Source organism: Mastomys coucha, unplaced genomic scaffold (assembly GCF_008632895.1).
Source record: "Mastomys coucha isolate ucsf_1 unplaced genomic scaffold, UCSF_Mcou_1 pScaffold13, whole genome shotgun sequence".
In the NCBI taxonomy this organism is placed as follows: domain Eukaryota; kingdom Metazoa; phylum Chordata; class Mammalia; order Rodentia; family Muridae; genus Mastomys; species Mastomys coucha.
In genome coordinates, this window is record NW_022196895.1 from 5,965,537 (window position 1) to 5,992,514 (window position 26,978).

At 39.9% G+C, this 26,978-nt stretch overlaps 1 protein-coding gene across 5 annotated transcripts in view; it reads right to left on the reverse strand.

Moving 5' to 3' along the window:
• The window catches only part of Ccny (cyclin Y), a 134,333-nt gene that overhangs the window by 12,015 nt on the left and 95,340 nt on the right, over positions 1-26,978 (reverse strand). For all 5 annotated transcript variants that reach the window (XM_031364943.1, XM_031364942.1, XM_031364944.1 and 2 more), the window contains 3 exons: positions 19,480-19,537; positions 19,268-19,387; positions 9,769-9,935 (listed from right to left, as the gene is read on the reverse strand). In XM_031364943.1, coding sequence (XP_031220803.1) covers positions 9,769-9,935; positions 19,268-19,387; positions 19,480-19,537 — 345 coding nt within the window. The remainder of the gene's footprint in view (positions 1-9,768; positions 9,936-19,267; positions 19,388-19,479; positions 19,538-26,978) is intronic.

Below are 26,978 nucleotides of genomic sequence, written 5' to 3' on the forward strand. Positions count from 1 at the left end.
AAACTGGGAAAGGAGATATCGTATGACATGTAAATGAAGAAATATCTAATAAAAAAAGGAAAAAAAAGAAAGAAATTAAAGACTAGAATTCAATGAAAATGAATGTACAGCATGCCCAACCTTATGGGATACAATGAAATTTGTGATAAGAGGAAAGTTCATAGCACTATATGCCTTTATAAAGAAATTAATTAGAGCTCATATTAGTGACTTAACAGCATACCTGACATTTCTAGAAAAACAAGAATAGATGGCAGGAAATCAAGTCAGGGCTGAAATCAATAAAATAGAAACAAAAATATAAAGAATCAATGAAACAAAGAATTGGTTGAGAAAAATCAACAAGATAGACAAACCCTTAGCCAAATTAAAGATAAGGCAGAGGGGAAGTGTCCAAATTAACAAAATCAGAAATGAAACGGGGCAGACACCAAAGAAGATTAAAAAACAATAGGTCTTATTTCAAAAACCTGTACTCTATACAATTAGAAAATCTAAATGAAATGCATGATTTTATTGATAGATACCATTTACTAAAGTTAAATCAAGATACCAGGTAAACTATATAAATAGTCCTCTAACCCCTAAGGAAATAGAAGCAAACATTAATAGTCTTCCAACAACAGCAGCAGTAGAAGCAGCAGCAGCAGCAGCCACCACCACTCCTGGCTAGATAGTTTTAGCTAAGAAATTCTACCAAGACTTTTAAAGAAGATCTAATTCTAATTCTCAAATTATTCCACAATAAAAACAGAAGGAACACTGCCAAATTCCTTTAATGAGGCTACATTCACCCTGATACCTAAACCACACACAGACTCAACAAAGAGAATTTCAGACTATTTTCCTTTATGAAATGCAATAAAAACACTTGCAAACCAAATCCAAAAACCCATAAAAAAATCATCCACCATGATCAAGTAGGTTTCATCCCAGAGATGCAAGAATGATATTAAACAGGAAAATCAATCAATGTAATGCATCAAATAAACAAACTACAAATAAAATAAAATAAAATAAAATACAAAGACAAAAAAATATGATCATCACATTAGATGCTGAAAAAGTCTTTGGCAAAATCTAACATCCCACCATGTTAAAAAGTCTTGGAGAGATCATAGATACAAGGCACATACACAAACACAATCAAAGCAATACATAGCAAGCCAATTGGAAAACTGGAAGCAATTACACTGAAGTCAGGCACAAGACAAGGCTGCCCACCCTATCTATTCAATATAGTACTTGAAGTTTTAGGTAGAGCAGTAAGATAACAAAAGCAGATCAAGAGGATACAAATAGGAAAGGAAGAAGTCAAAGTATTGCTATTTGAATATGATATGATAGTATACATAAGTGACTCCAAAATTCTACCAGCGAACTTCTAAAGCTGATAAACACCTTCAGAACAGTGGCTGGATACAAAATTCAACTAAAAAAAAAAAATCAGCAGCCCTTTTACACAAATGATATATCGGCTGAGAAAGAAATCAGGGAAACAATACCCATTACAATAGCCACCAATAATATAAAATATCTTGGTGTAAATCTAACCAAGCAAGTGAAAGACCTGTAGAAGAACTTCAATTCTCTGAAGAAAGAAACTGAGGAAAATATCAGAAGATGGAAAGATTTCCCATGCTCATGGATTTACAGTGAAAATGGCCACCTTACCAAAAGGCAATCTACAGATTCAATGCAATTCCCATCAAAATTCCAATACAATTCTTTACAGACTGTGAAAGAGCAATTCTCAAATACATATGGAAAAACCAAAAACCTAGGAGAGCTAAAACAGTCTTGTACAATAAAAGAACTTCTGGAGGTATCATCATCCTTACCTTTAATCTGTACTACAGAACAATAGTAATAAAACTGCATGGTACTGGCATACAAACAGACTGATCAGTGGAATTGAATGGAAGACTAAGAATCCATACATCTAAGGACACTTGACTTTTGACAAAGAAGCCAAAACCATAGAATGGAAAAAAAAGAAGAAAGAAAGAAAGAAAGAAAGAAAGAAAGAAAGAAAGAAAGAAAGAAAGAAAGAAAGAAAGAAAGGAAGGAAGAAAGAAAGGAGGGAAGGAAGGAAGGAAGGAAGGAAGGAAGGAAGGAAGGAAGGAAGGAAGGAAGCGAGCATTTTCAACAAATGGGGCTGATCAATCTGTATGTCTGCATGTAGAAGAATGCCAAGTGGATCCATATCTATCACCCCACACAAAACTCAAGTCCAAATGGATCAAAGACTTCAACATAAAACTGGATATACTACACCTGATAGAAGAAAAAGTGGAGAATAGTCTTAAACCTATTGGTACAGGAGATAACTTCCTGACTAGAACACCAAAAGCCCATGCACTAAGGTCAAGAATTAGTAAATGGGACCTCATAAAACTGAAAAGCTTCTGTAAGGCAAAGGACATCATCAATAGGACAAAATGCCAGCCTTCAGAATGGGAAAAGATCTTCACCAATCTTAACCTCTGACAGAGGGTTGATATCCAAAATATATAAAAAACTCAAGAAACTAGATATCAACAAAGCAAATAACCCAATTTAAAAATCTAAATGGTGAATTCCAGATCTAAATGGAGAATTTTTGTCAAAGCAATCTCTAGTGACCAAAAACCACTTATGAAATGTTCAGCATCCTTAGTCATCATGGGGTGGAGGCTGGAGGGATCAGGTGCGTGGAGATGGGGATAGGAACAGAAGGGATCAGGTGGGTGGAGGACACAGGGAGAGAGTACTATGAAAGACAAATGGATTGTGGCAGGGGGCACACTTCTGGGATGAGCTAGAAACTTAGTACAGTGGAAACCCAAAGGAATCTATAAGTCTGACTCTAGTTAAGACTCTGGGCAATAGGGGATACGGAGCCTCAACAGGCTATTTCTTGTAACCAGGCACCACTTCCAATGGAGGGATTGTGACAGCAACCCAGCCACAAAGCCATAGGACCCGCAATGTAACATGGAGCAAAATTTGAGGAAATGGCCTACCAATGAGTGGCCCAACTTGAGACCAGTGCCATGAGATGGAGCCCACCCCTGAAGAGCCTAGCATAACTGTCATCAGAAAGACTTCACCCAGCAACAGAAACAGATGCAGAGACCCACAGCTAGACATTAAGTGGAACTTGGGGAATCCTGAAAAAAGATTAAAGGGCAACAGTGGTCAAGGACACCACAAGAAAACCTACAACTAACTAAATCTAAACTAAACTAACTAAAACCTAGAAATCAACTAACCTGGGCTCATAAGAGCGAGTCTGAACCACCAACCATAGAGCATACAAGTAAGACTTGTACACATATGTAACAGTTATGCAGCTGGGTCTTCATGTGGGACTCCTAAAGTAGAAGCAGGGGATGTCTCTGACTACACTGTCTATCTTTAGATCTCTTTCCCCTAACTGGGCTGCCTAATCTAGCTGCAACTGAGGATGTGCCTAGTCTTTCTGCAACTTACTATGCCAAAGCTGGTTGATATCAGAGGAGAAAGGGAGTTGGGGAGGGGAAAGAGAGAGGAAGGAACTGGGAGAGGAGGAAGGAGAAGCTGCAATTAGATATAAAGTAAATAAATAAAGAGAAAAAGAGGACACAAAGTTGGGTGGGAATGGAAATGGGTAGATCTGGTAAAGAGAATGACTATGATAAGATACACTCTACAAATTCTGGAAGAATTAATAAAAAATTTAAAAAAGAAACAAAGAAAGGAAGTAAGTCAGTCAGTTCTAAAAGTTATATAAGCTTGCCAAGGAAGTTCTGATTGACACTGCTCTCAGGACATCTTGTATGTTTCTGTATGTGCTTATAAAAGGAGTTCACATGTACCAAATGCACAGCCTGTGCTGAATTTTATACCTTTAAGAAATTTTAAATCAATGTTATTTAGGACTTATTCGCTTTTTTTTTTTAACTTTTAAAACTAACTGCTTTATTTAAGTAAGATTTAATAAAAGTAATTTTAAGTTAATATAAGGCAGCAGCTTACAGGTACAGACTGCCTTCTGATGATGAATGGGTATCACTGTAGAACTTATTCTATGAAGAAATTTCTTTTCATCACTTTGACAGCTAGTCGGAGCCCTTATGATGGCACACTTTTGTATGCCCAGCATCCTGGAACTTGACAGAGGAGGATCACAAGTTTGTAGCTAGCATAGCAAACTCAAACAAGACTTTTGAAATAAGAATAATTTCCACTGCCTTATTCAATCCACAGAACGAATTTAAGGACACACCTGTAAGTTTACTGTGTAGTAAGTTAGCAGGAAACTAACGATGGTACAAAAGAAATAGGCTCGATGAAATTCCTGCCCTCATCTGGGTCATGGTGAGGAAACAGTTCTGGAATCAACATCTATGGTGCACATTCCTGTCAATAAACAAAAAGCCCCTTTTAAAAGTAACTGCTAAACTAGTCTGGCACAATACAGAAGTGAACTTATGACATTTAGTTAATTTGAGTCCTGGAAACAGGACTCAGAAGTGGAGTAGAGAGTTGTTCTTATCCCATACCAGTCTTTCTAGAGCACTGAGCTCAAAGCTCAAAGTTCAAAAGCTTTTGAATGTAGCAACAGCCCAGGAGTAAAGAACTGAAGGAGTCCCCAGCTATCTTTACAACCACATTCATGGTACACTAACAAATGTGGAAGCACCAGGAAGTGATTCCTGGCAGGTGCCAAGTGGGTAAACAAAATGGGGCATTGTACACAAAAGAGTATTCAGTCTTAAAAAGAAAATGATGACAGGTCATAAGATAAATAAGCTCTGAGGACATTATAAAAGAATAGTTACCTGAAAGAAGTAAACCTTATTTGATTTTACTCACATGAGGCACCGTGAGTAGCACACAGACCCTATGAGGATGGTGGCTAGGCTGGAGGGAGGAAAGGAAGAGAGCTAGCTGTACAGTAGTGCAGGTTATTCAATGCTATGCATATTTTAACCATAAACTGAACAACAACAAACAGCAACAGACACCAGGCACCTACAGAGGGACTGAGACGCTTTACGTCCTCATTTGTCTGTGATATATAGATAAGTAGCCTGCTTCTGGTCACTGAAGATTCCCGAGAATACATATGAAAATGGCCCTTAAGGGACTACTATAAACAAAAGCAAATCATACAAATGCCAAATGAAATTTTTAGAACTTTCTGAGTAGAGACTAGAAAGATGGCTCAGTAGGTAAAGTACTTACCTTGAAAGTATAATGACCTGGCTCAGAACCCTTCAAACCCAAGTAAGAGCTGGAAGCAACAGTGTATATCTATAGTTCCCATGCTACAAATACAGTTGCAAAGTAGAGGATCCCCAGTTCACTGGGCAGCCAACTTCTGGTATAGACTGGCCAGTGACAAAGAGTCCTATCTCAAGGGGGAGGGGGAGAACTGACATCCAATGTTGTTAGGCCTCTACACATGCACACACCCATATCCACACACATGCCCAAAGAACTCAACACAACCAGTCCTCCGCATCTGCTTTCTCATGTTCAGCAATTCTCATTTGATGTTCAAAAACTGCTTTGTGATGATGTGAGAACTGAACAACTAGTCTGTGGTTTATGTCTATCTGCACAAGACTGGCCTGGTGTGGGAGAGCATGATTGTCCAACTGAGACCAATACAAGTTTATAAATGGAACTAGCTGCTCTCCCAGACAGCTGCAGATAGTGTAGGTGCAGTGGCTATGCAAACCTTGTACTACTACCCTCTACACATAGTTAGTCAGGAGGCAGACTACAGAGAAATGCCAGACTGGAGGACACTGGAAACATGGCCTACTGCTGAGGAGACTGTGTTCACCTTTGTCTTGACCCAGGCTCCTTGCTTCCAAGGAGGCCTCAACCCTGCTATCTCTATAGGAGGTATTTTCTTTCCTCAATCATTCATTTGAATGATATGTCCTTTCAATCTAGAAGACTTACCAGGCTTTGGTACAAAAAGGTATAGATCAAGGACTTCTTAAAAAGAGAAAGTAGGGGTTAAGGGCTCTACTTTTATCACCCAGCAACAGTGTAAAGCCTCTTTACAAATGTGGTTCAAGGTGCAGATTCCTTGGTAACTATACCTTTCAACGGTTTACAGCATATTAGTCTGCCAAGACTGCTGTGACAAATGCCACAGCTAACACAATCTCTCTTCTGTAGGAAGGTGGCATCTGTGGCCTAAGGCTTTCCTCCTTGTCTTACATGCAGTTATTCTCCTGGGTCTTCCACGGTCTACACCATGTTGTTATGTCCTCAGGTTCTCTGCTTATGGTGTTCCAGTCATACCACATCAGGGTTTACCCTACTGACCATAAACTTACTTCTTCAAAGATCTCTCCCTTAAGTGGTTAGAACTTCTCATATGAATTTGGATTTGGATTTGGCTTCACGACACTGTCATCTGGCCTCCAACTTCAAGTCTTCACATACAGAAAGAAAATATTCATTTCATCCTGCCTCGTTTCACATACTTCAGTAATGTCTCTAAATCTAGTCTAATCTATATATGATCCAAATCAGGAATCAGTGAAATTCTAGGTATGGTTTCTGAGATAAAATTCCTTCCTAGCTGTGAACCTGTAAATCTGAAGTTATGTGCCACCAAAATACAAGGGTGGACAGATACAGGATACTCATTACCTCTGCAAAAGGCAGAAATCTTTTACCTAGGGAGAAAGGGCTCATGAATCTCAAGCAAGTCCAAAACCTAGGAAGGCAAATTCTAGCTGAGATGAATCTTCCTATTTGACACTGTCATGGGATAACAGCCCTACCTGGGACTACACATCTGCTAGGGCCAAGGAGAAGAGTCATGTATCACAGATACCTCTACAGGCCTGTCCTGCAGAATTCCTAAGTGTGTCTGGCAATCTTACTTTGTTTTGTCCCATGTCTGCCTTTTAGTTGAAACCAGTAACATGGCTGATCAAACCAAGTTTAGCACACTATCCATTCACACTGCAGTGCTCGCTCTAGAGCAATGACTCACCCTTACAATATGAAAAGCAATGATTAGAAGATTGTAGTGGTTCCAGTGTTCAACTTGAACATTTAATTATTAGCAATTCTATTTGCAGCTTATTTCCTCTTCTCAATAACAATGACAATAAAGTCAATAAAATCAAGCACACCTTCAGCATTTCACTAAAAAAAATCCCCTCACCTGAGTTCTTTTTTTAAAAAAAAAATTTATTAATTATTCCATTTGTTTACATCTCAAATGATATCCCACTTCCTGTTTAGCCCCTCCACCAACCCCTCATCCCAGGATATCCCACTTCCCAGTTACGCCTCCACAACCCTTTTTCCCTGCCTCCTCCCCTTTGCCTGTGCTCCCCAATCTACCCACAATCTTGTGCCCCACCACTGCAGCATCCCCCTATGATGGGGCATCAAACCTCCTCAGGGTTAATCACAAATTATGATGCAAGAAGCCTGTCCACATCCTCTCTCTGAGGTATCTGGTCTTGGTATCTGGCTGGCCTGGTACTCATGGATCATCCTATATAAGCCTCTACATGCTGGGATTGAAGGTGTGTACTATTACATTTAATGAAAAAGTTTTAGCATCACCTCATAGTAGACAGATAAAAGTTTCCAAAGTTTTTTTAAAGATGGACAAACAAAGCTAAATATGTGAAGACTTCTGTGGTGGAACACTACACAAAGCATTCTTTTCATTGATGCCCTACTAGAAAGAATTTCATGGCCCTGGGTCTTTTGCTTGGGGCTGGGATAGGACAGTCAAACTTGTACACCACAGATTTCCACATGTGTCATTGGTTTTCCTCTGAGAGAACATAGGCTTCTCAGCACATAGATAAATAGTCTATTCAAATCAAGAACTTTGGCACTCAGAACAAATGGAGGAGTCATCATAAAAGAGTCTCAAGAGGCTGCTTGTTAATTAGTCAGAAGAGCGAGGAGCAGGCCTAATGGAGGGCTGTAGTCTCCAGAGGTTGGTGAAGGGCACAAGAAAGTTCATGGACAAGGGCACATTCTATTTTCCTCAAAAGGATTATTTATATATAATCCGGCCTTGAATTTTGTCTGGATCCTCCTGTCTCTACCTCCAAGCACTAGAAACTGCATGACACATTTGGTTATAGTCTACACTTTGGAACCAAGTGGTCACTGTGTTTTTTTTTCCCTTTGCTCAAAAAGTGGCATAAAGCTATCATCCATTAGAGGCTATTATGATCTGATGAAAATTAGCATGTGGTTTGTTTGGCAATGAGTCGGCTTGGTTACCAATAAGGTTCAAAGAAAGGACAGAAACTAGTCTAAAAAAAAACCATTTTTTTTCCTTCAAGACAAATATGGACTACATAGGACTTTTGTATGAGTTCTATATTTTGCATGAATACTACTATCACATGTAAGATAATGGTTTCAAAAAAACCAGTTTTCTTCAAGAAAATCCTTACTTGAAAAGAAATTCCAAGCTTACTATAATAGATAATTGCATATGGTACTGAAGATCCAACAAAAGAACATATATTTACTGTATGCTCATCAAAATAATCCTCTCTCTCTCTTTTGCAGTTACCGGGGGCCAAACCAAGAATTTTAGATATTGAACTCTATCTCCAGCCACCAAACAATTCTTTACACTAAATTTCAACTGAAGGAATTTTGGTCAGATTTTGTACATTTTTGTATAGAAAAGGACTTAATTCCGATAGACAGACAGATAGATAATCATTTTGTTTATTTGTTTGTTTGTTTTTCAAGACAGGGTTTCTCTGTGTAGCCCTGGCTGTCCTGGAACTCACTCTGTAGACCAGGCTGGCCTCAAACTCAGAAATCTGCCTGCCTCTGCCTCCCAGGTGGTGGGATTAAAGGAGTGCACCACCACTGCCTGGCGATAGATAATCATTTAAAAACACAGTATTATATACAGTTTAGACATTTAGACAATTTTTCGCTTCAACTGTTCCCAAGAGAAGAAATATAAATTCTGGCTATATCATTTACTAGCCAATGTGCCTCTAGCTTGGTGACTTCCCCACACAGGTTGCACAAAGATTCTCACTCTAGGGCTATTGGGCCAAGAATATGGTATGAATAGTATATAGCTGACAACTTCCTTCCTCAAGGAGGTTAGCTGAAGTGCTAAGCCAAGCCAAGAGCACAAGAACTGACAAAAGACTCCTGGTGCCTGAAAGGGTTGAGTGCTTCTATGACTTAGCCTTCCCTTTTCAGTTGCCTGATACCTGTGTATAGGCCCTCAACCAATAATTCTCACAGAATCTGAGGTCTGGTCCAGTTGGGACATCATCACATAACCATGGGAGCTAGGTGGACAGCTGTCCTCATGTGGAGGCTCCAGAGAGAATGCTGGAATGCTGCTTGTGCAAATCAAGCCCCAGAATACAGAACTGATTTTCAGTATCTGAACTTGCCAAATGTGCCAAAACATGGAATGTGTCCGCTGAAGCCAAATGAAAACATTCTAATTTAGCTTCTGAACTTCTTGGGTTAGGCTTGTTGCCCACAGAGGAATACAGACTTTATTACTAGTCTGATGTGACACAGGAACGCAAATACAAATCCCCAAAGAAATATTTACCTGTAACAGAGTTTCAGCAAGTACTTTGTGAAACCAGAAAGTATTGCCAGCACCTGTTCCTCATCAAAGTGATGAGAAATACAATACATTTCTATAGCCAGTTTCCCTGCTGGGCTGGCTTAAAACAGTCAGCTAAATCCACTCACTTTTTATCACCCAAAAAAGGCATGGTATCCCTGTCCTGAAACACTTACATGTCCTCCACTGTGATATCTTTCAGGATCTGGCAGTAATCCACATTCCACACAGCCTGGTCATCCCACACCTTAGAGGCCAGCAGGATTGCCCCTAGGACAATGCGCTTCCAATTGGCTGGACAGATGTCAATTTCTGCGTATGTCAAGAGCCTTTCAAGGTATACCTGAGGAGACATGAGGAAACAATGCTAAGCTTTCAGTTGTCTCCTCCACCTTCAGCAGTCTTTTAACCAGGAGTTACCTGAACACACTAATTTCTTTATAGGAATAATCTTCTGTAATCAGTAAAAAAAAAAAAAAAAAAAAAAAAAAAAAAAAAAAAGTCTTGAAATGATGTCATTTATAAGAGCAACGGCAAAGGTACTGACAAAACCAAGCACACTAAACATATATAAAGAAATTTGTTGAGTACATTTAAAATATATAACCTATTATTTTTTTACTTGTTTTTTCTCCTCTTATTGAAAATAGATTTTTTTTCTCGCATACTATATTGTGACTACAGTTTTCTCTCCCTCTACTTCTCTCTACCTCCCATCCCACTCAGATCCACTCCTTTCTGTCCCTCATTAGGAAACAGACAGACTACTAAGGGATAATAAAATAAAATATAGTAAGCTAAAACAAAAACTAACTCAGGCAGTGGAATTAGACAAAACAAACAGAAGGAAAGGCAAACAGGAGAATGCACAAGAAACACTCATTCACGAAATACACCCAGGGATCCATCCTATATACAGTTACTAAACCCGGATGCTATTATAGATGCTGGGAAGTGCTTGAAGGGAGCCTGATAAGGCTGTCTCCTCAGAGGCTCTGCCAGAACCTGACAAATACAGAGGTGGAGGCTCACAGCCCACCATTGGGCTCAGCATGGGGTTCCCGATGGAGGAGTTAGAGAAGAGACTAAAGGAGCTGAGGGGGTTTGCAGCCCCATGGGGGGAGGAACAGTGTCAACCATCCAGACCTCTGGGTGCTCCTGGGAACTGGACCACCAACCAAAAAGTACACATGGAGGGACCCATGACTCTGGCCACATATGTGGCAGAGGATGGCCTTGTTGGACATCAGTGAGAGGAGTGGCTATTGGGCCTGAGAGTGTTCGATGCCCCAGTGTAGGGGAATGCCAGGGAGCAAAGATGGGAGTGGATGGGTGGGTAGGGAAGCACCCTCATAGAGGCAGTGGGGGAGAATGGACAGAGGGTTTCCAAAGGGAAGACCTGGAAAGGGGAAAACATTTGAAATGTAAATAAAGAAAATATCCAATAAAAAATATGGAAAAAAAAAAGAAAAAGAAAACCTTTGCTGTAAAGAGACAGAAGGCAATAAGATTGGGCATATCTAGAGGTAGATATGAGATATGGAGCATATGGCAGTGAATGAGCATGGCAGGTAGGTGTCCGTATTCTTCTTAATGTATCCATGTCAGCTGATCTTTGCTGCAGTTCTGTTTCCTTGCTGGTTTCAGCAATCTTTAGAAACTGATGTTTTTATCCCACCCTGTGTTTAATGGTCAGATGGAGACATGATGCCTAGAATACTTTGAGAAATTCTACACAATGGATAATAGACAACACATTTGGTGAAAAATAAAACCTGTTTCAGAAAAAAAAAGAAAAGAAAAAGCAAGAATCCTATGAGAACAATGAACTGGAGGCCATAAATGCACCAGAACACACTAATTCTTAAGCTCTCGAGGCCAGTGAATATGCTTAGACAGGCTGGAGGTCACACACTGTTAACAGTGAAAATGTAGCTTGTCTTGTCAGTATTGAGACTGGTATAAATCCCAAAGCCACTGGTCAAAATACTTTCTCATACAAATAATGTAAAGGCCACAAACCTAAGCAATTTTTTCTTAATCTATAAAGTATTTTATTCTTGATCTTAGCCAGTATGCAAGAAGCCACTTAAAAATCATTGTATGATGTGTGAGGATATGTGCCATGCTGCAAAGATGGAAGTCAGAGGACAGCTTTATGCAGCCAGCTATCTCCTTTCCTTTTCTGTGAGCTCCAGGGATGGAACACATGTCTCCAGGCTTGTGTAGCAAGTGCCTCTATCTCTTGAGCCATCTTGTTGTCTGTTGTAGAGCTTTTGGGTTTTTTTGTTTTTGTTTTGTATTTTTTCCACTGATTTACATAATTTTATTTGGAAATGTTTATAACAGTACAGTAAAACTAAATTTCAGAGACAATGGCTGTCAGTTTAGTTATCATCGTTTATTATAAAAGGAGGGATGGAAATTATTTGCATGATGACATCAGTGGAATGGGCAGCTTCATGTGACACCATTTCAATAGTGATTTCAGTTGACATACTTTCCAAGAATGTCACTATCTCTAAATAAGAAATAATCCTGCCTTCTAGAATAATTTCTTTATCTTCCAACCCCTGCAATTCCTCCTTTTGCCAACTCCTACAAGCACTACTGTACTTTACTTCTATGAACAAGTATATTATGAGTATCTTATACCGGTGCATCATACAATATTATCCTCTTGGGCCTGACTTACTTCAGTCAGTATAATGCATCTCTAGGACAAAACAGAGACCTGGAATAAGGGAGGTAAGCAATAATCAATGGGGTGTCCTTAGCTGTGACTCACAGCATAGGGGATATGGAACCTGAAGAAGCCACCTGCCTGTTCCCAGGCAGGAACCCCCAACAGAATGATAAGGACACCGACCCACCCACAAAAATTTTGACCCCAAATTTTTCTTTTCTTTACTACAAGGGATCAAGCATAGACTGAGGTAAACCAACCAATAAGCATCCCAACTTGAGATTCATCCTATGGGCAAGCACTAATTCCTGACACTATTAATGATACTCTATTATGTTTACAGACAGGAGTCTAACAAGGTTGTCCTCTGAGAGGCTCCACCCAGCAGCTGACTCAGATAGATGCAGACACCCAGAGCCAAACAGTGGGTAGAGCTTGGACTCTTATGAAAGAACAGGAAAAGGGACTGCCACCCCAAAGGAGATAGGAACTTCACAGAAAGACTAACAGAGTCAACTAACCTGGACCCTTAGAACTCTCAGAGGCTGAACCACCAACCAAAGAACATACATGGGCTAGACCTAGGCCTCCCTGCACATATGTAGCAGATGTGCAGCTTGGTCTTCATGTGGGTCCTGAACAACTAGAGGGGGGCTACCCTAAAATCTGTTAACTGTATGTGGGATATGTTCTTCTTGCCAGGTTGCCTTGAAGAGACTTGATGTGCCTGCATGGGGGGGATACCTAGAAGGGGAGGGGAGGAAGAGTTGTGGGAGGGGGTGACCAGGAGGAGGGCAGTAAGTACTATGTAAACTGAATAAGTAAAAAAAATTTACATTAAAAAACAAATAAATAAACATATAAACAAAACAAACAGGAAGCCCTTCACTTAAGATGTCATAGGGTATACAGGTAGCTCAGAGGACCCAAGTTCTGTTCTAATACCCATATCAGATGGTTTACAACTCCCTATAACTCTACCTTCGGGGTACTCTTTGTCCTTCATGAGCACACAAACATACACACTTTTTTAAAAACTGTGTCCTAAGTAAGTTGCCTATTAGTTTCCCATAACTAAATTAGACCATTTAAAGCTTCTTTTAATCATAATTTTGCAGTTTTTATTGATGTTCATTTACAAAAATGAAACTCTGTATGAGAAAAATTAAATTCTGATTTGTAATACTCTTAAGAACTTGCTTTATAAAAGATAAAATAGGTATAGTTTTATGTATATATTATTCTTACATATATTACTCTTGCATATATATGTATATATATATATATATTTATATTTGTACAGTCCTAAATATTTATAAAATGTATAAAAAGCCACATGTGGAAAAGAAAATTAACTTTCATAAAGTCCAATCTACTTATTTTTTTTATATAATTCCCGCCTTCTATATCTTTTTATTACTTACCAAATTTTTTATTCACATCCCAGTTGGGACTCTTAGGGAAAAATTGGGGAGAAGAATTGAAGGCCTTGAAGGGGATAAGAACCCCACAGAAAGCCCAACAGTGGACAGAGATTTCCTAAAGAAAGAAAACCCATGCCAGATATGGTACTGGGGGCTCTCTGGAGAGGCTCAAATTTGACAAGTCCTAGAGAATCAGGACAGTAGCATGGGCTGGCAGAGATGTACTAGGTGAAGTGAAAGGTAAGACACCAGGCAGCACCATAGACTTAATGATAACAGACAACAGAAAGGAGACAGGTCAATGAGTCCACTTATCTGTCAACGAGAGTCTAGGTGCAGATCCCACTGGATGCACTATGCTGACCCTGAGCCTCCAATCAGGGTCAGAGAGGGGCCTGGGAAGCACAATGACTTGAAGCAGCACTTGGAAGGAAAATTCTGAACCAGGCTAAATAGAGAGAAGTAGTGTTTTCGGTGGAGACCATCTAAATATAGTCCAGATACTTGTAGGAAATGACCTCGAAGCTGCCAGAGATCTAGGAAGTACCCAAGGCTTCTGGAATTTGCAGTTGGCTAAATACATTTATTAGAAACTGGAGGTTCCATTGGGGAAAAGGTATGGAAGGGTCTGACTGTGTGCGCTGTGTCTGAGATAAACCAAAAGCTGTCCCATAGGCTGTGAGCATGCACAGCAAAGGAAACATGACTGAGCTATAAACCTGAGTCTGTGCAGGCAGATCCAAGGCCTGAAATGAAGAGCAGTAGAGATAGGGGAGTCCCTTCCCTTGTTTGGAGCTGGAGACAGGATGATGGGGCAGGAAGCTGGAGGAGAAAGTAGATCTGGCACATTTTCTTTGTTGGGCTCATTCCTGTGTGGAGACCTCAGAGGTTTTCCACACACTTCCAACTACTCAGGAAGTATTGTGATCATAAAAAGAGAAAGAGCTATAAGAATATGTTCTGGTGAGGTGTGGGGAAAGGGGGTGCCTCAGCGTGCCAGCCAATGCTGAGGCATCCCTTCCCCCTGAGGGACCAGACACACGCCAGTATAGTATAAAATAGAGTTTATTTAGGGCATGGGGAGGGGAGTTAAGAGGGTAGCAGAGGCAGAGAAAAGCAGAGAGAAGGAGAGAGTAGAGAAGTAGGGGCTGGCCATGACCACATGGAAAGAGGGGGAAGGGAATGAGGAGAGAGGGGGAACAAAGGACGAGAGGTAAGGGAGAGAAGCAGGAGTAGGAGAGAGAAGAGAGAGAGGAGGCACCAAGCAGCCCCTTTTATAGGGCCAGGCCTACCTGGCCATTGCCAGGTAACCATGGGCCGGAGCATACCTGGCAGGTATCTGTGGGGGTGGAGTTTATACAGAATGCTAACAGGAAGGAAATGGAATTTCTGTCTCTCATAGTAATCAACAAAGATTAAACTCAGCATGAATGTCAGAGAAGCAGTTAAGAGGGTAGGCTGAGAGTGGAGGTGAGGGTAGAAAAGGGGAATGGAGAAGCTTCCTTCCAGAAGCAAAACTCTGGCTGCTTGAGGAAATCACAAGTCAGTGTAGTACGGCAGGGTACCTGCCAGCTCCTCCAATAGCATTTCCTGCCCCTGAACCACATATAGGAAGACTGTTCTACTCAAATGTGTTGAGAAACCAAGTGCTCAAAACTGCTCCTCCCAACTGAAGCAAACTTTGCCAGGTGTGCACAGAATAAGACAGTAACAGTTGCTTAGTTCCTAAACATCACTGTTCTGTTTTCAGTAATTCACTAATAAATACCAATTTTTAAGATCTTGAAGATTTAGATTCTTATGGCTACTCTCTAATACCATGTGGTATTCAGGATGGACCAGGACACATTCTGAATACAAAGGAAAAACTTACAGTTGTGTGCCATCACATCAACAAGAACTAACATTCCAGATTCCAAAAAAGAGTCAGTAAAGTGTGTTAGGAGACCCCAAGACTTACTGAAGCAGTAAGATATTTGGAAATATCTCAGTATGTTTAAGTCTTTTCATTCTTTCTTCCTACAGTTAAATCCTAAGTTCCTGATGACAGACGTCTGTCTCAGCACTACTGTGTGCCACCCTGCATAAGGCTGGGACAGATTAATGCTGCCAAAAGGTTTGTTTTTTAATACACCCCAATCCCACATGAGACATCCATTAATGAAATCTGCTTAGAACTGTGAGCAGCCTCAGCCCAACAGGAATAATAGTAAGACTCTAAGTGCAGAAGGAAGCTGATGGGGAAAGTGACCAAATGCCATTGGCATTCAGGAAAGAACTGGCACAGATGGAGGGAGATGAAGCAACGAGATTTTGAGGGACAACTCAAAGTGATCAAGAAGTCATTCTTCTGCATTACCCTTAAGAATCAGAGGCTACCCAAGGAAGCCCAGAAAATCAGGAGTCAGAATACAGACTGCTCTATGAGAATATCTATAGCTGGCTCTGAGGATTTGTCACAAGGATGAGAGCCTGCTGTTGACTACAGAAATGAAAGTTACTCATTTCTGTAACAACCTTTGGATATCTAAGCTTTAAATGGAATTAATCATACAGGAGCATGAGCAGTGAGGAAGTATTTTAGACCATTTTTATTTGTATAATCCAAATAACTGGGTGGGGCCAGGCTGACTTTCAGTTGGGCATCCTAGAGAATCTCAAGTTGTACTTTCCCAAATCTTGACAATAGACTCTTCCCATTTTCTACAAGGTAAGTTAGGTAAAACTATACTGAAGGCACAAAACAGAAACTGGGATTACCTATGCCTCTCAGTTCATAGAAACTGGAGACAGGATGCAACATCATCCCATATCTTGGTAACAGCTTCTGTACACAAGTTGAGGAAATCTCAGCAATGAAATAACTTCCACTGGCTTCGGTAGAAAGGTGGCTATGATATTTTATTTTGAGTCAAAATTATCTTAGTTGATGGATACTAATAATACACTGCCTGTTTAAAGAACCAACTTGATTTCTGATATGTTATTGATATCCTCTGGGGCTTACTGAAGGACAGAGATATCGTAACATTTTACATGTGAGGGAAGCAGCTGATACACTGTGGGAGATAATTATAGTGAGCAAATCTTACTAGCATGTGATTCAGCAGAACTTGTCAATAATGCCACATTTTGGGGGGACTTTCTAATACTGTACTCTAATTCTATGCTAAGTCATGTAATATCCAACTGATTTTCATGATATTATTTCTAGACAGTGCTAACAGGACACTGTTCAATTAAAATTTCATATTATAGTCATACAAAAGACTATCCTAAGGACTTTCTAGACAGCACAGGTTAGTGCCAACTGTGGAACCACAGAGTATTCCATTGACTACAGACAAAGAAAAGTTCTCAAAGGCATTTTTGGGCAAAAGATTAAATTCAAGCTCAGCAAAGACATACATAAAGAAAACTTCAACAGTGATGAAATTATTCCAATCTAAATTAAAAAAAAAATGATGTAGGTCAGGTGAATGGCCTGAATTCAAACAATATAAAATTTCTTTTAGATATTAATCTTGTAGTCTTACAGCTATTTGGTTTAGCTAATCAGAGATGACCCCAATAAGGCCTAGGTCTAGAATATAAGAACAAGTCAGTAAGAAGAGTTGGCATCTTCATTCCATCTCAAATTATATCCTATTTCAGATGTTACCACGTCTATTTTAGGGCATGAGAATTATTATCCAAACTCTCATCCCTCAACGATGCTCTACAGATTCAAACTTGGAGCCAAGAAACAAACTATTTTAAGGGAATAACTATAGGTTCCTGCTTTTAAATTTTCTACAACTTTTCCATTTGAATTTTTAGTACTTGATGTATAGAATTTTTCGACAGACAGCCAGGACTGCAGGTCAGTGTAGGAGCTCTTGTGCTGGCATGAGCACATCTTTGATTTGATCCTAAGCATAATAGCATCACCCCTCCCCCCTCCTTTCCTAGGATTTTTGTGTTGCATAGGCTGGCCTTGAACTCCAATGCACAAGTGGTCCTACTGCCTCAGCCTACCAAGTATTTAGAACTTTGGGTGCATGACATCATATCCAGATAAATTTGGTTTTTGTTTTTTTTAAGTTACATAGCTCATGGTACTTTATTACAGAACAATTTTGAATGTCTTGATGCTTCACTAAAGTGAAAATGGAAACACTGGCTTTATTTGGCTTTGCATTTCTACAGAAAACTGAGTAAGCAACCATGGACTAAGATTCCCACTAGGAAGTTTGGGTCTGTCTGCTCTTTCAACACCAGAAAACCCCTCCCTGCATTTCTAAGTAGCAAAAAATGGCTACTAAGAAAACCTCAAGCATAATGAGGGTACAAGTGCACACAAACAAACTTCTTAGTTTTGTAATCGGAGCAACACTATTTTGTTCTTAAGAGTCTTTGCAACCCTGGAGAATGTCCCAATCTGTGGTGTCTAAGAGTGAACACAGCAGGGCTCAGGTTTGTTCTTACAAGGGGCCTGCTTCCATGGCTAGCCCTCAGCTGACATGAGGGGACTGGGAACAGGGTGACAACAGAAGGAGAAAGATGGAGATTGAGATCATTAATTTACAATATTGATATTTTTATGTCATGGACAGAAATGTCAGTTAAACCCACCAATCCATATTAAAATACATATTATTATTATTTACATTAATAACTCAAGGTTTTCTTACAGCATAAATTTTACCATTAATCTCAACTGTCTTCCAACTTTTCAGCCCTTCTTTTCCAGAAATTATCAACCCTGCTGCTCATTTTTTTTGTTTTGTAAGACAAATTCCTGTTAGGAAACAGCAAGCATGCACTTCCCAGTTTGATCTTAGAAGCTATGGTCATTCTTGATCAGTAATGATTATCTGAACAAGCCTCGCTCTGTAGCCAGCCAGGGAGTGACGAAACATAAACCAACACACAAATGCGCAAATGGCTTACTCTTGAGTTACCCCAGGTCATAAAAGCTTAGTGTGGGGAGATGCAGCACCAAGCCTTCTGTGAGCTTTCTGTTAGACAAAAATCTCCCCAGAAACTAGGCAGACAGAGTGTGCTCTGCAGGCATGCCCAGTAACGGGCAAAGCTCACTACTCACCTGAGTTCTGTGCCGTGTAAAGATCAAGGATAATGAGGTCACACTCTTAAACCTACTTCCCAAATAACTCATCTAGACAGTCCATGAGGTTTTAAACTGGATATCCTATACTGCTATATAAAACAAATCAGAAACTAGTCTCATATCTAGGCCATGGATGTATATACTTCATTGACACTACACCTTGGAATGCTGTCATTAAGACTGTAGTAGGAAGGGAACAGAAGGCAAACAGACATAGATAGAGGATGTTCTTGGTCCATACTACCCTGTATCAGCCCTGCTGATACATGACGTTTCATTGAAAACATCAGCACTGAAAGCTTTGAGTAGGACGTCACAGATAATTTTAGAAGGGGACTATGAAATACACTCCATACTCTCTTGAGACATCCACCCTCTATTCTCACAGAAGACACTGAAACTTCTACAAGTTTCTGTAGGGTCATCTGATAAGAATCTCTGCTGCTCACACTCACCAGGGTGACAATGGCACATTCAGCTGTCAGCTGAGCAGCACTGAACAGTGTCCGAACAAACCGGTAAATTTGCTTCTGCTCTGGGTTGTGTTTGTCATAATCAGGTGGCACTTCGGATTTCTAGGAAAGAAGAAGTTTTCAGATGACTGTCACCTAATAGAAGCAAGAGATTGTTAACTAAACCATCTCATGAAACATAAGGAGGCAATTACCGAAAGAGGGTGGAGGTTTTCATCAAAAATATCTAAGAGCATTCTTCCATCTGGGTCCCTGGTAGGAAAGCAATAGAAATTAAGATTTTACTTTCTTCAGAATAAATGCCACTCAAAATGAAATACAAGACATTTCAGCTCAACTGTAGTTTAGGAGACAGAAAGTTCTAAATTTAAGAGACATTCCTGGTTTTCTCAAGTACAGCATTTAATCCATTTTTGTTGAAGAATCCACAAAGATTAAAACTTTTTACTTAATTAAGTAAAGAATAAACTTTAACTTTCCAACACTCTTCTCTTCATTTCTTAGCTTAACTAAATACAAAGTAATAGTTTTCAACTTGACATCTTCATACAGATGTCAATGATTTTCTTCTTGTTCACCCCTTTCCCATGTCTTTTCTCCAACTCTGCCTGCTCCTAAGTAGGGATGACTGCTTTTACCTCATGTATTCCACAACTTTCACAATTTTTCTGCCTTCTCTTTCAAGATCTCCTATGGCTCTTTAAATGAACCAAACCTAAAATGATCTAATTCTATCATTTTTTTTCCTGATGGTTAGTAAGTATATGGTGACTGATGTGGGGAAAGGGGGCATGCAGCAGGCAACAGAAATCAGTCTCAGACTGGCACAACACACACTGCTAACTCTACCAACAAAGCGATTCTGAGATATTTCTAGCAGCACTCATCTGTGGTGAATCATGTGACTGCACTTCAGCTTTTGTTCTGAACATACAGCATGCACACTGTAGCTTGCATGTCAAACAATGCCAAGAAGGAAACTGCCTGAAACCCCCCAGATGGGACTTGAGACTCCTGGATATTATGAACCACAGTGTTTCTTACTATACAAAGGTATCTGACTTTATAGAATCATAATGGACTAATTATGCAAAATAATTTTGGTATTTTCCTACTGTCATTTCTCAGTATGAAAGCATCAAAATTAACACTTCTGAATTATGTATACTGTGTTACAATATCTGATCTTTAAAAACACAGTTTGGGCTGCTGACTTGAGTTTTGTAAACTATTACTCAGTAAATTGAATATGAGAAAGAACAGAATTTCCAGCAACTTCTGAAATGGTCCTAAAACATATTTCTGTCATTTTGTATTAGATATGTATGTGAAACAGCATCCTCGACATTAAAAATTATAAAAATATCAAAAAATCCAAAAGTCTGTGTCCTCTAGTCAGCTAAGATTTCTTTATGTAAAAATAAACAAGCTCATCCATCTCATCACTATGCACATTTGTTTTCCTTTTTAATGGCAAAATTCTGCTTTATACTGTAGTAACTTCATATCAGCAATGTTTGGTTTGCATATATATTCTATAAACCAATATAGAGGGCTCATGTTTAGAAGCACTGGACCATTCAGTATACAAGGCTGCCAGCTATGGCTCTACATGTAGGAAATAGGGTTGTGGACTCAGGTTCACACACAGTTTTGGGCTACTGGGGTGTACTCCACACAGCACCTTGTGCTGGTTTCTGGTCTCATAGTGCCTTCAACTGTTGGTTTAGACATTGCTTTGGGCTACTGGCCTGTGGCCCACACAGCACTTTGGATCACAGCTGGCAAGCAACTTATACAGAACTTTGAGCTGATGGCTTCAGATGTATAGTGCTTTGAGCTACTGGTTTCAGGTGCACGAAGTGCTTTGAGCTGCTGGCTGCTGTACACATAGCAGTTTGGGCTTTCGGCCTCTAACCTACACAGTGCTTTGAGATGGTGGACTCTAGTTCTAATCTATTTGCTGCTTTGGGCTGCTGGCCTCTGGTCAATTCAGAGCCTTGAAGTTTTCATCTCTATAGAGAGCATGTCACCTGATCAGTGACAGATCTACTTACATCCAACTGTTTAATATAATTTGAATTTTGTCTACAAATTTCACTTAAAAGCCACAATGGTGAACAAATCCTACTTTGCTTTTCTACTAAAGTAATAAAACACTAAAACTACTTTGCGGAGAAAAGGGACCTTTGACTTGTATGTTCTAATCACAGATGATTACTAAGTAAAGTTGAGGCAGAAATTCAAGGCAGGAACCTGGAGCCAGGAGCTGAAGGCAGAGACCATGAATAAATGCTGCTACGGAATTGCTTCTAATGGCTTGGTGAGTTTGATATTTTTTATACAGCCTAGGACTACCTGCCCAGGGGTGGAAATGCCCACAGTCAGATGGGACTTCCAAATCAACCCTCAATCAGAAAGCACCCTCATAGGCTGTTTATAGGCTACACTGATGGAGACATTTTCTCAATTGACGTTCTGTCTTAGCAGATGACTCTAGCTTACATTAAACTGACAAAACAAGCAAAAACCAACCTCACAGTGATTTTTGGGTAATACCACATAATTTCAAGTTTGTGTATAAAGTTTAGGTTCAACTTGAGAACACTAGGCTTACTGACCTAATCCTAAATATATTTTATCACATTAAACATTTCAATTTCTGTTTTATAAATTCAGCATCTCTGTAAAACAGCCCAGTGTGCATTCCAGCATTGAGTACTGGAACTGATCAAAAGTTCTGAGTATTTCTATCTCTGCCCTGTGCCTGAACATAAGAGCCGAGCATAAGAGCCTAGCAGCAAGGGCAGAGATAAACCCAAGTGAAAGAAAGGCTCAGTCTTACTCTAGAACTTGAAAGCAAAAGTTCCTCTTGTGTTCACCTGGCTGCAATATCTCAGACCATGTTCCCAGCCACTAGAAGTCAGCAGATCCCTTCAATTTCCCTGTGGCAAGCCACTCAAAAACATGGTCAACACAAAACTTACTTTTGACCACCAAGAGTGTTGTTTAATTTTTCCTAGTGAATGAGAACCCTTAAAAACCATCTGGTATACCAAAGAGACACTTGTCACAAGTAATCTAGGAAAGCAGATTAAGACTATAACTGAAGAGGGCAGGGAATGTAGGTTAGTTGGTAGCATCTGCCTAATATGATGAATCCAGAGGTCTGAGCCACAACTTGGCAAAAGTCAGGTGTGGTAGTGTACTATAACGTCAGTACTTGAGAGTGGCTCTACATTCAAGATCATCCTTGATTACATAGAAAGCTTGAGGCCAGCCTGGAATACATAAGATCCATCTCAGGGGTAGGGATAGAAGGCGAGGGCACAGTGAGGGAGAACAGAAAATAAATAAAAAAAATAATAACTTAAGCTAAGATGACTGAGAAAATTTAATGAATCCCTTGAGAATTGGACTTGTTTCCTTCACCATCCATACCAAACTATGTGTCTCAGATGATTAGTACTAGATCAATCTAGCTGGAGGATGAATAGCTAGCCCTACAGGGCTGTTTATAGGCTGTTCACAACAAAGAATGAAGGCCAGTCACTTTCTCTGTGTCCCCAGAGAGGCATAGGGTCCCATCTGCAGATTAATCAGACTAACTCTATACTTTCTCCACTTCCACTCACCTTTGGCCCAGTTTATTAACATTCACCTATTAGAACAGTGGTATTAAAACATACAGTCTGTAGACTGGCTCAACTTCAAATTTCTTTTTTTATTTTTTAATTATATCTAAGTACACTGTAGCTATCTTTAGACACACCAGAAGAGGGTGTCAGATCTCGTTATGGATTGTTGTGAGCCACTATGTGGTTGCTGGAATTTGAACTCAGGACCTTTGGAAGAGCAGTTGGTGCTCTTAACCACTGAACCATCTCTCCAGCCCTCTTTTTTTTTTTTTTTAAACTTTTTTTTTTTTTTTTTGGTTTTGTTTTGTTTTTCAAATATCTTAACTGGTTAGTTGTCCAGTCTTAAGGCATTACTGAATGTCTCTGTGATATGGCTCCTATAGGCTCATATGTTTGAATGCTTGGTCATTAGGGAGAGGCATTACTTGATAGGAATTAGGAAGTGTGTAACAGGGGCGGGGGTGGGGGGCAGGTGTTAGGGCTGCAATTGCTCAGGCTAGACCCAGCTCTTGCTGCAAATGCTCAGGCTAGACCCAGCTCCTGCCGCCTACCAGTCCTGACAGAGAACTCTCTGCTACATCTCCAGCCCCATGTCTTACCGTGTGCTGCCATGCATTCTGTCCTACTGACAATGGACTAAACTGCTAAATGTGAGCAGGCTGCAATTAAATGATTTCTTTTTTTAAGTGTTGCCATGGTCAAGGTGTCTCTTCACAGCAAGAGAGCACTGACTAAGAGACTCTCTGTACCTCAATTTCCTTATCTGTAAAATATGGATCATCAAAGAAGTACTTCTTAAAATCTTTTAGTAAAACTAAAAATTCATGTAAAGACTGACAAGAGAAGTCTGAGTAAGCTCTTGATAAAGCTGTTTGCTATCAATATTTACAGCTAAATTGACGTTGACATATACTTCACTGGCAGAGGGTAGGCTCAATATTCACAGAACCTTGGCCCAATTCTCGGCACCAAAACAAGAACCAAGAAATCTCTTCATGTATGCTAATTAAAAGTTGGTTTAAAAGGCTGAGAAATAAATTGGGGAAACAATACCCTTCACAATAGTCACAAACAATATAAAATATCTTGGTGTGACTCTAACTAAGCAAATAAAAGGTCTGTTTGACAAGAACTTCAAGTCTCTGAAGAAGGAAATTGAAGATCTCAGAAGATGGAAAGACCTCCCATGCTCGTGGATTGGCAAGACTAATGTAGTAAAAATGGCCATCTTGCGGAAAGCAATCTACAGATTCAATGCAATCCCCATCAAAATTCCAACTCAATTTTTCACAGACTTGGAAAGAGCAATTTGCAAATTCATCTGGAATAACAAAAAACCCAGGATAGCCAAAACTATTCTCAACAATAAAGGAACCTCTCTGGTGGAATCACCATCCCGGATCTTAAGCTGTACTACAGAGCAATTGTGATTAAAAAACAAAACAAAACTGTATGTTATTGGTACAGTGACAGGCGGGTTGATCAATGGAATAGAATTGAAGGCCCAGAAATGAACCCATAAACCTATGGCCACTTTATCTTTGACAAAGGAGCTAAAACCATCCAGTGGAAAAAAGACAGCATTTTCAACAAATGGTGCTGGTTCAACTGGCGGTTAGCATGTAGAAGAATGCAAATTGATCCATTCCTATCTCCTTGTACAAAGCTCAACTCCAAGTGGATCAAGGACCTCACATAAAACCAGATACACTAAAACTTATAGAGAAGAAAGTGGGGAAGAGCCTCGAGCACACGGGCACAGGGGAAAATTTCCTGAACACAACACCATTAGCTTACCCTCTAAGGTCAAGAATTGAGAAATGGGACCTCATAAAATTACAAAGCTTCTGTAAGGCAAAAGACACTGTCAATAGGACAAAAAAGCAACCAACAAATTGGGAAAAGATCTTTACCAATCCTATATCTGATAGAGGGCTAATATCCAATATAGAAAAAGAACTCAAGAAGTTAGACTCCAGAGAGCCAAATAACCCTATTAAAAATGGGGTACAGAGCTAAACAAAGAATTCTCAACTTGAGGGAATACCAAATGGCTGAGAAGCACCTAAAGAAATGGTCAACATCCTTAGTCATCAGGAAAATGTAAATCAAAACAACCCTGGGATTCTACCTCATACCAGTCAGAATGGCTAGGATAAAAAACTCAGGTGACAGCAGATGCTGGAGAGGTTGTGGAGAAAGAGGAACACTCCTCCACTGCTGGTGGGAGTGCAAGCTGCTACAACCACTCTGGAAAACAGTTTGGCGGTTCCTCTGGAAATTGGACATAGTACTACCAGAGGACCCAGCAATACCACTCCTGGGCATATACCCAGAAGATGCTCCAACATGTAATAAGGACACATGCTCCACCATGTTCATAGCAGCCTTATTTTTAATAGCCAGAAACTGGAAACAACCCAGATGTCCCTCAACAGAGGAATGGATACAGAAAATGTGGTATATCTACACAATGGAGTACTACTCAGCTATTAAAAACAATGAATTTATGAAATTCTTAGGGAAATGGATGGATCTGGAGAATATCATCCTGAGTGAGGTAACCCAATCAGAAAAGAACCCACATGGTATGCACTCTCTGATAAGTGGATATTAGCCCAGAAGATCGGAAAACACAAAGTACAATCCACAAACCACAAGAAACTCAAGAAGAAGGAAGACCAAAGTGTTGATACTTCATTCCTTTTTAAAAGGGGGAACAAAATACCCATGGAATTAGTTGCAGAGACAAACTATGGAGCAGAGACTGAAGGAAGAACAATCTAGAGAGTGCTCCACCTGGGAATCCTTCCCATATTCAATCATCAAATCCAGACACTATTGTGGATGCCAGCAAGTGCTGGCTGAGAGGAGCCTGATATAGCTGATATAGTTGTCTCTTGATAGGCTCTGATAGTACCCAACTAATACAGAAGTAGAGGCTCACAGCCAGCCATTGGACTGAGTACAGGATCCCCAATGAAGTAGCTAGAGAAAGGACTCAAGGAGCTGAAGGGTCTGCAGCCCCTTAGCACGAACAACAATATGAACAAACTAGTACCCTCAGAGCTCCCAGGGACTAAACCACCAACCAAAGAGTACACATGGGGGGACTCATGGCTCAGCAGCATATGTATAGCAGAAGATGACCAAGTCAGTCATCAATGGGAGGAGAGGCTCTTGGCCCTGTGAAGATTCTATGCCCCTGTGTAGGGAAATGCCAGGGCCAGGAAGGGGGAGAGCGTGGGTTGGTGAGCAGGGGAAGGGGGAGAGAACAGGGGTTTTATTTTTTTGTTGCTGTTGTTTTTATTTTATTTTATTTCTTTTTGGTTTTTTTTTTTTTTTTTTTTTTTTTTTTTTTTTTTTTTTTTTTTTTTTGGAGGGGAAACTGGGAAAGGAGATATCATATGACATGTAAATAAAGAAAATATCTAATAAAAAAAGAAAGTTATTGATTATAGTGATTAAAAAAAAGTTGGTTTAAAAGCACATCTGAGTGTCACTACAGGTCTTACATGTAACTTTGGCATCAGTGTTTTCAAAGTTTGAACTTGTACCATAGAAATGACAGGACAATGCTTGCATTACTACTCTTATCCTAGCTCAGATACCAAAGATCTTCTGTTTGCAGTTCTTACATTTAAAACTCTTAGGAGCTACAATGCATATGATCACAGTTACAGCACTGGAACAGACCACTACAATGGTGCCGTTTCCCTAGAATACTGCTCACCAGAAGCTGCCATCCACATTACACCATATGGCCTAACAACTCTCTCCTTACATGTAAACAGTCTGAGTTGTTATGGAGGCCACTAGTGGACAGCTGTCTTGCTGTTTGGAGGCCGTTCCTATTCCCAAACTAGTTTTGTACATAACCTTATGTCTGTAAACATAAAATGTGCCAGTAGCAAAACAGCTTTCGTGACAAAAATTAAGAGAGTGTTTTGTAAAAGTCCAATAAAAGGAAATCATTGAAAATAAGTTTGATGGCCGGGCGGTGGTGGCGCACGCCTTTAATCCCAGCACTTGGGAGGCAGAGGCAGGCGGATTTC